The sequence below is a fragment of the Drosophila willistoni genome (genome assembly GCF_018902025.1).
Source record: "Drosophila willistoni isolate 14030-0811.24 chromosome XR unlocalized genomic scaffold, UCI_dwil_1.1 Seg143, whole genome shotgun sequence".
NCBI lineage: Eukaryota > Metazoa > Arthropoda > Insecta > Diptera > Drosophilidae > Drosophila > Drosophila willistoni.
The window spans coordinates 2759856-2769281 of NW_025814056.1; the positions used below are offsets into that span (position 1 = coordinate 2759856).

The 9426-nt window shown below is 37.2% G+C and overlaps 2 protein-coding genes across 2 annotated transcripts; one reads left to right on the forward strand and one right to left on the reverse strand.

Moving 5' to 3' along the window:
* The first annotated feature begins 3 nt into the window (after positions 1-3).
* LOC6646414 (kinesin-like protein Klp68D) lies at positions 4-2940 on the forward strand. Its single transcript, XM_002069153.4, has 3 exons — positions 4-102; positions 288-1060; positions 1125-2940. The coding sequence occupies exons 2-3, from the start codon at positions 384-386 to the stop codon at positions 2845-2847; spliced, it is 2400 nt and encodes a 799-aa protein (XP_002069189.1). The 5' UTR covers positions 4-102; positions 288-383; the 3' UTR covers positions 2848-2940.
* A 1815-nt stretch (positions 2941-4755) lies between these two features.
* On the reverse strand, positions 4756-6453 carry LOC6646415 (2-amino-3-ketobutyrate coenzyme A ligase, mitochondrial). Its single transcript, XM_002069154.3, has 4 exons — positions 6275-6453; positions 5984-6177; positions 5047-5911; positions 4756-4977 (listed from the first exon to the last, which is right to left on the reverse strand). The coding sequence occupies exons 1-4, from the start codon at positions 6336-6338 to the stop codon at positions 4820-4822; spliced, it is 1281 nt and encodes a 426-aa protein (XP_002069190.1). The 5' UTR covers positions 6339-6453; the 3' UTR covers positions 4756-4819.
* Positions 6454-9426: the final 2973 nt, after the last annotated feature.

Consider the following 9426-nt stretch of genomic DNA (forward strand, 5'->3'; position numbering starts at 1 on the left):
CGATAACTCAGTGAGTAACAGTAGCCGCAGCTGAAATAAAGCAAAAACAAAAAGAAACGGAACTTCAAGGTGAAGTAATTTGGCTTAAATTTAAAAACTCAGGTAATTACTTCAGGCAACCAAAGCCAAAATTATATTTAATTATATATTAATGGCAATTAGCTACACATTGATTCAAAGTTGAGTGAATTTTTGGCTAACGATTGCGTCAATGAAATGAAATTATTGATTTTATTTGGCAATTTGTTTTTTTGTTGTCTCGTTTGCACCACTTGTCGTTGTCTTAGCTACTGCCGCCGCCGAGGCCAGAGGCAGAGGCGCAACTGCTGCCTGAATTGAAGAGAAGTTAGTCATAGCATAATACATACGACGTATATATTGCGATGAGTGCCAAGAGTAAACGCCCCGGGACGGCAAATGGTCAGCAGCAGCAGACGCCAAATGAGTGTGTTCAAGTGGTTGTCCGATGTCGTCCCATGAGCAATCGTGAACGTTCCGAGGGCTCCCCCGAAGTGGTCTCCGTCTATCCGAATCGTGGTGTTGTGGAACTACAAAATCTGATTGATGTGAATAAGGAGCAACGGAAGGTCTTTACCTATGATGCAGCCTATGATGCCAGCGCCACACAGACAACTCTCTATCACGAAGTGGTCTTTCCATTGGTCAGCTCTGTGCTAGAGGGTTTTAATGGTTGCATTTTTGCCTATGGCCAGACGGGTACTGGCAAAACCTTCACCATGGAGGGAGCCAGAGGCAATGATGAACTGATAGGCATTATTCCACGGACATTTGAGCAAATTTGGCTGCATATTAATCGCACAGAGAATTTTCAATTTCTTGTGGATGTATCCTATCTGGAAATCTATATGGAAGAGCTGAGGGATTTGCTTAAGCCCAAGCAATCCAAGCAATTGGAAGTACGTGAGCGTGGCTCTGGCGTTTATGTACCCAATCTGCATGCCATCAACTGCAAGAGTGTCGAAGATATGTCTCGAGTGATGCAGCTGGGTAACAAGAATCGCACGGTTGGTTTCACCAACATGAACGCGCATAGTTCACGGTATGTGGAAGGTTATTCGTATTCAATAGAACTGAATCTTATTAAAATTGTTTTCGTTTTCTAGCTCACATGCCATTTTTATGATCAAAATCGAAATGTGCGACACAGAGACGAATACAATAAAGGTAGGCAAATTGAATCTAATCGATCTGGCGGGCAGTGAACGTCAATCGAAAACGGGTGCATCTGCTGAACGCCTCAAGGAAGCCAGTAAAATCAATTTGGCTCTTTCCTCACTGGGCAATGTTATATCCGCCCTGGCTGAGAGTTCACCCCATGTACCGTATAGGGATTCGAAGTTAACGAGATTACTCCAGGATTCGCTGGGTGGGAATTCCAAGACCATTATGATAGCCAATATTGGACCATCAAATTATAATTACAATGAGACATTAACAACATTGCGGTATGCTTCGCGAGCGAAATCCATACAGAATCAGCCCATCAAGAACGAGGACCCTCAGGATGCCAAGCTTAGGGAGTATCAAGAGGAAATTGAGCGTCTCAAGCGGTTAATAGCACCACAGCAGCAACAGCGAAGTGAGAAACAGGCAGCTAATAAAAAACCACGTGCTAAGAGACCCAAGCCTAAGGAACAACAATTGGCATTGGCCACCACCACCAACACAGAGCCCGAGGTGGAAGAAGAAGAGTCAACCGATTCTGAAGCGGACAAAGAAAATGAGGCAGAGGTGGCCAAATCGAATGAGGAGCTAGAAAAAGAGCGTGTGGAGAATGCTAAATTGGCAGCCAAATTGGCCGAATTGGAAGGCCAATTAGTTAGGGGTGGCAAAAATTTGCTGGATACCTATAGTGAACGTCAAATTGAGCTGGAAAAGAAATTGGTTGAGATAGCTGAGCGAAAGAAACGGGAAATTGAAATCCAACAGCAATTGGAACTGCAAGAGGAGACCACATTGGAAATACGTGAACGCAACATCTCCCTGGAGCAAGAAGTTGAGCTGAAAAAGCGTAAATTGTCCAAATGTTACGCCAAATATTTGGCATTACAGCAGGAACTAAATGACTGCAAACACGATCATAACCAGGATCTACGTGAACTGGAGATGGCACAGAATGAGCTGGTTAAAGAGTTGAAACGTCAGCTCTTAATCATTGACAATTTTGTGCCCATTGAGGTAAAGCAACGTCTGTACACGCAGGCCAAATACGACGAGGAGCAAGAGGAATGGAAATTTTCATCGCTGCCACTGCCGATGTCCTTGACACCGGATGGTAAATTTGGCAGCAAACGTCCCGTATCGCATCCACAGCGTAGGCGCCCTACCTCTGAATATGCTCTACAGGAGGCTAAATCTAATTCACCCAGCTCATTGCGTTTCAAGAGCGAGAATATTGTCGGCTATGAATTGGAAATGCCCTGTCGTACCACGCAGGAATACCGCACACCCAAAGTGTCAGCCTCCTTGCAGGCTGTCCTAGCCCAGGCCATGCAAACGGGCAGCGATGATATCGATATTGTAGATTCCCATACCAATTCGCTGCGCAATCGCCTCGAGAATATTATAAACGGCAGTAGTGGTGGAGGAAATGGTGGAGGATCACCAGTTGGCCAAGGAAATGGTATTGTACCTGCACACGCGATTACTCCTGGTAGTGGCGGCGTTGGTGGTAGCAATGGTGGTGTTGGTGGCGGTGTCCGCAGTATAAAATCCAGTCGTGGTCTGCCCAGTGCGGACTCAAATCGCCGTCCACCCACTGGTCGTGTGCCTAGCAAAAAACCAGCCTCGGCCTATCCCAAAGCTCGGGGATTGGTGAACAAATAAATCGAATCGAATAGAATGAAATCGAATGGACTAACAGCTACACCTCACTTATTTGGATGCAAAACTAACCAAAGTATTCATAGTCACATCAAATGCAATATGTTTAATCAAAAGCAAAAAAAAAAAAAACGTTTTTAGCCCAATCTTCTCACATTTCGCGCTTTATAAAAGTTTTTTTTTGTTTTAAATAATTGTGCTAAATTGTTTTTTTTTTTGTTTTTTTTTTTTGTCTTTTCTTAGGCTTGTTTACGCAAAAAGAATCGGCTAAGTTAAACAAATGATTTCATAATTTTAATCTCAAAACTTAATTTCAACTTATGACAATATTTTGAACATAACACTAATCTAAATAACAAATTATGTTGCTTAGTTGATTGAATTGTGTAAAACATGTATAGATATATATTGTTTTATTGTTTCTTTTTTGTTATTGCTTATTTTTGTATTCTTTCTTTTCGTTTTTAATTTTTTTTTTTTTGCCCTTTTGGCGGATATGCATTTATCGCCTCAAACTTAAACTTAGAATAAAGGGCGAGGCGGCAAGCAGTCATATTTCAAGTGCAATCTAAATTTAAGTTCAATTTTGCGACTGGAACAGTTTATTATTTGTGTAATAATACTGTTAGTGAAAGCATATTTCTTTATTATTATTTGTAATTTAAGTTAAGCTTATAAACCAAATAAAATACAACCACCATAGACACAACAACAACATAATTATATAAATGTGATTTATATTTTTTCGAAAATAATCTTTTATTTTATGTAAGTACCTACTACAGTGAAACCTAGATATAGCGAGTTTCGTTCTAACAATAATCTCTTCAAAAATCTAAAAAGCACCCTTAGCGAATCAATAGATATGCCGAGAATTTTATGGGATCCTTTAGATTTGTCATATCGAGGCCTCATTGTTTAAGGTTTTATTTATTAAACCAACATTTTTTCTTCTACTACACAGGTCTAATCTGTCAATTTTAGTTGATTTTCTAATCACAATATCAATATTTTAAACTTGATGAAATTCTTTTCAAGCTAAACATTTTTTGAAATAATAAAGTATACACTTTTATGGAGAATATATTACCAACTTGATATATGTAAAGGATGCTCAATTGGGGAAATCAGGCCTCCCCAAGAAGGATATTTTACCTGTTGAACTGTCACAGAGACCCATTTCCCTCAATAAAAAAATTGCCCGAGTATAAAAAATTTAAAGAATATTGTTCATCATATTCGATTAAGAATAAGTCTCCAATAAGATTTTAATAAATTTTGATTTATTATAATAGTTAGCGTTTTATAACACTTTAGCCATTGAACTACCATCTATGCTTTCACTATTACTTTTATATTTTTACTGTTATATTTTACTATTATTTTTACTATTTAAATAAAAATAACCAAGTTAAAAATGGAATTGTCGTGTTAGAGCTGTCCTCTTTTTAAAAAACGTAGTTTAATTTCAGTTTTTGGATATTTATCCTAATTAAGACTCAATCTTTTTTTCACGGCTTGAGACGAACTGAAATCATTTAGAACTCTAATTTATAGGGTAGATCTTGATTAGAGTTTAGTTGGTTTTACATATATGTATATATAATTTATTTTGAACAGGTGAGAAATATTTGTTAACAGACAAAAATAAACAATTTGCTAACATGTTATACATCTTTTTCCAACGGCGAAATTTGTATTAAATAAATTTTTATCCTTGAAAATAAAAGACGTTTTTACGGCAATTCGTAAATTCGTAAATTAAAATTATACCAGTATATCCAGCCCAACATCCAACAAAAGTATGATAATTGCAACAATATATATTACCTAACCTTATATTTAAAAGGACGGTCCAATAATTGGATACTTTAGAAATTTATATAGATGTGTATATAATATCTATATCCATATGTTTTCTCTTTATTTTAATCATAATAAATGCACATAGTTTTTAATTGGATCTCATTCACAATTATTGAATGACTTTCAAGGAGCGTCCCACTTCGATAAAGGCAGCAATGGCACGATCGATATCCGTCTCAGTATGAGCAGCTGAAATCTGTACACGAATGCGGGCCTTGCCTTCAGGAACCACCGGATAACTAAAGCCAATAACATAAATACCGCGAGCTAAAGCAGTAAAGACATTTTTAAACATTAGAGCAAGGATTTTTTAGGGGGGTTTTTAAAGAAACTTACTTAGCATTTCATCAGCAAATTTAGATGCGAGACGTGCATCCCCTAGCATTACTGGACAAATGGGATGATTTTCACCGGCTATGGTGAAACCAGCCTTGGTCATGGCACTACGGAAACGCTGTGTATTACTCTGGACACGTTGGGTTAGCTCGCTTGAGCTGAGCAGCATATCCATTACCTTTAGGCCAACTGCAACCACGGCCGGGGGCAATGTGTTCGAGAATAGATAGGGCCGCGATTTTTGACGCAAAAATGTAATTAGCTCAGTTGGCCCAGTGGTATAGCCTCCAGAGGCGCCACCAAGCGCCTTGCCAAGAGTGGAATTAATAATATCAACTTCGCCCATAACTTGGGCATACTCTTCAGTGCCACGTCCGGTGGCACCAAAGAAACCCGTCGCATGGCATTCATCGACAAATACTAAGGCATTGTATTTCTTGGCCAATTCGACAATTCGTGCCAATGGAGCTATATTGCCATCCATGGAGAATACTCCATCGGTGGCAATCAATTTTAATCTCGAATCACTGTCATTTTTCAGCTTTTGCTCCAAATCATCAAGATTGCGATGCTTATAGCGTTGCTTCTTGGCCTTGCAAAGACGTATACCATCAATAATCGAGGCGTGATTCAGTTCATCCGAAAAGACAGCATCATCGGGAGTTAGAATTGCCTCAAAGAGACCAGCATTGGCATCAAAACACGAGGCATAGAGTATGGTATCTTCTCTTCCATGAAATTGGGCTATCTTTTTCTCCAACTGCTTGTGTATATCCTGAGTGCCACAAATAAAGCGAACTGAACTCAAGCCAGCTCCATATTTGGACAATAAATTCTGACTATACTCGACAATTTCCTCATTATTCTAGATTGAGTTAAAACTTATTAGAAATTAGTGAAAGTCAGTTATCCATCGTCGTCTGAATTTTGAACTTACCGCCAATCCCAAATAGTTATTGGCACAAAAGTTGAGTATCTTTTTATCACTACCTTGGACAGTAATTTCGGTGCTTTGTGCTGATGTTATAATACGTTCAGCCTTAAAGGTCCCTGCCTCCTTAATATTGGCCAATTGAGTGCTCAATAATTCACGTAAATGATTCTGTGCCGGGACACTGTAATGGCGATAGGCTACAACATTCCCAATTGATGTGATGAATACCAAATTAATTTCATCTACCACAAAAACTTAACTAAATTTAAGCAATTGTAGCAATAGTTCACCCACCTCCAGTTCCACCTCCACCACCAGCAGCACATCGTAATAGCAAAATTTTCGAGAAAATTGACATAATGTGCGACTGACTGGATTTTCGTTGTTGTTGTTCAAATAGCTATGTCTTTTTATAGATGACGATCCGACAAAGCGATCTCAACCGTTGCGATGCTTTTTTGCTTTTGACGACAACTGAATGCGATGGCAACTAAAAGCAACATGGACAGGCCCACCATAAATACAGATACATATGTACATATATACATATGTACATACATATATAAAAATATATACATTTCGCCTCCAAATACATACATACATAAATGGGAGGCACACAACGGAGTGCACCAGCTGATTTTTCAGAGAGAAACAAAAAGACAGTAGAGGATTTATCAAGACTTAGAATAACTTTTTGGTTTTGTATAGCTATAAACAATGATTGATACTTGAAAACACTTAGTGCATGAAAATTCCCCTAAAATCGATCGTTTTTAAGGGACCTTAAGCCGGAAAATCAAAAGGGTTTAATACCAATTCAATAGATCGCCAAAATAAACACTTAATACCCGGAACTTTTGAATAGCTAATGAGATAGGAATTTTAAGTTTCAAAACCGGGATAAAATGTCTCCTTTTGTCCTAACCTTTCGATGGGCCCCGATTATATCCAAGTGAGGAAGTAAATTTTGTAATGTGTGTTAATAAGATGTATCTGAATAAAACTAAATCCGCTCCTGTTCATAATCTGTATACAGCGTTTATATGAGTTTAGCTAAGGCTTCATTAGGTACTATACATAAAATTGATTTAATTTACTTTCACTATTGTTGTCATAGCTGCCGTTCTTGCAAGTAGGGATAGACACATAGATACATATATAAAGATACACAAACAAACATACATACATACATACGTATAATATGGTTAATATGTTTGTGCAAATTATTTTCAAGGTTATTCAACATATGTATTAAGAGGGATTTGCTTTCGTTTATATTTTTCATGATTATCTGATCGCAATAGTGGAACACATCACTGATAAGACAGAAACAAAATGCAAATACATGTATATTATATGTAATACAGTAGAATTTGATTATAACCACTTGGCTTATAGCGTCCGTCCGGTTATAGCGACGAAACTTTGATGACTTGAGGTTGAAAGGGCCTCCGCTTAGTACGTCTCCGCTTATAATTTACACAATTCAACCGGATACTGCGAGGTTCCGGAAGAAAATGCAGTAAAATTATGGCAAAAATTTTATATATAACGATATTCTCCTTATGATTTGGGTGAGAGCTCTAAAATAAGAATTTGAAGAATATGTTCCTTGCGTCGTTATAGCTTTGGATGGTTCCTATATTCAGTCCCACCAAATCCATTGAAGTTTTTCATCAGAAAGTGAACTTAGCTCTTAATGCTCAAGAATATAAACCTAACCTAACAAACGCCTTTTAGGGGGGAGCCTGCTTTAGGAGGCTCAAAAAATCGAATTCTTTTTTATTGCTTAAATCTGTTCCTAATATATCTATGAATTATTTATTCGAATTATATTCGAAGATACAGCACTAAAAGCAGTCGGGCGCCGAGCAGGTATACGAGCGTTCGGTAAACTCTAAAGCGCGTTCTCTCGAGTTTTCATTTTTGGGATTGGCGGGCAAAATTACAAAACAAGTATTCAACCAATCGTAAAAAAACAAAGCTTATTAGATTCAGTATCTTATTACCTCCTCTATGAACCTAAAAAGTTCTTTAAAAAAATAATTCTAAACTATTTTTTTTAGTAAATTGAAGTTAGGTTTTTTGGTGAAAAATGCAACTTTTTTTTCAAATCTAAAAAAAAATTTCAAACTCAAAAAGGTTCACATAGAAGAAGGACTAATGAAAATTAATTATCCATTTGATTTTTTTGTCTCACAATCAGACAAAAATTGCGACGTACAGTTTGCCCGCTTCAATTGCTCGGTGGTGCACAAAAGTAGATGAAAGTGGGCTGTATTTCGATATTTTAAATTGTAAAAAATGTTTTTCGTAAGTTTAAATATGTAATAAAATGATGTAAAAATTTCATTACATTTGCTTGTTTTTTTCTATCCTAAAAAAAAACACGAAAAACTGCCTTTTTTAGGCCTCCTAAAGCAGGCTCCACCCTTAAAGAGTCTCCAAAAAAGAGTTTTCAAACTTTAGGGGTCGTCCAATCTAATTATTGTAAAGTTATTTAAAGTTATTTTTGATTCATATATTTCGGGGAATCGCATATATGCTTACATTAAAGCTTTCGCTGTTTATAACAAATATAAATATATAGGGCGACCAATAAAGTTAGCCCTCTTGCAGGAGGTATTCGGTAGAAGAGGGTTTGATGGACCTTTAAAATGTTTAATCCAACAAGAAACCGCCTAGTAAAACACGTTCATAGATTTATTTTCCTCAATTTGATTTGAATCATAATTTGGTGACTCTAACTTTGTCAGTTTTCGAGAAAATCAGTTTTATTTAATTTGCGAGGGCGGAAGTACGCGTGAGAAAATTTTAAAAACAAACAAAATCTACACGTACCAAATTTGGTGTCTCTAGCTAGTATAGTCTGCGAGAAAATCTGCTTTACTTAATTTGCGGGGATGAACTTAATCACCCTAGCTACTATACGAGTCTACATTCCAAATTTGGTGACTCTAGCTCGTAAAGTCTCTGAGATCTAGGTGTTCATGCGGACAGACAGACGGACATGGCTAGATCGACTCGGCTGTTAATGCTGAACAGTCAAATTGATTATGTTAACTTAAGAGGATGTGCCTCAGCAGGTGCAGTAGCTAAAACATATTTCAACATTGTTTGCGTTCAATCGAAATATAATACATTTTTAACGATGATTACGACGACTACGATGACGACAATAAACTGCTTATAGGTAATGGAAATTTGAAGCTTTATGCAAACACAAAATGAACTTTTTCATATAGATGTAATTCGCAACTAGTTTAAGCGTTAAAATTTAGCAATTTAAGCGTTAGGTTAGCAAAGTCAGCTAATAAGATAATTCAGTAAAATTTAGTTTCCCAGCCAAAACGACCTGAAATTCGTGAATACGATTTACCATTTTCTTTTCGTGAATAAGATTTGCCATTTGCTTTTGGGGAAATAGATTTGTTTTTCATGTTTAG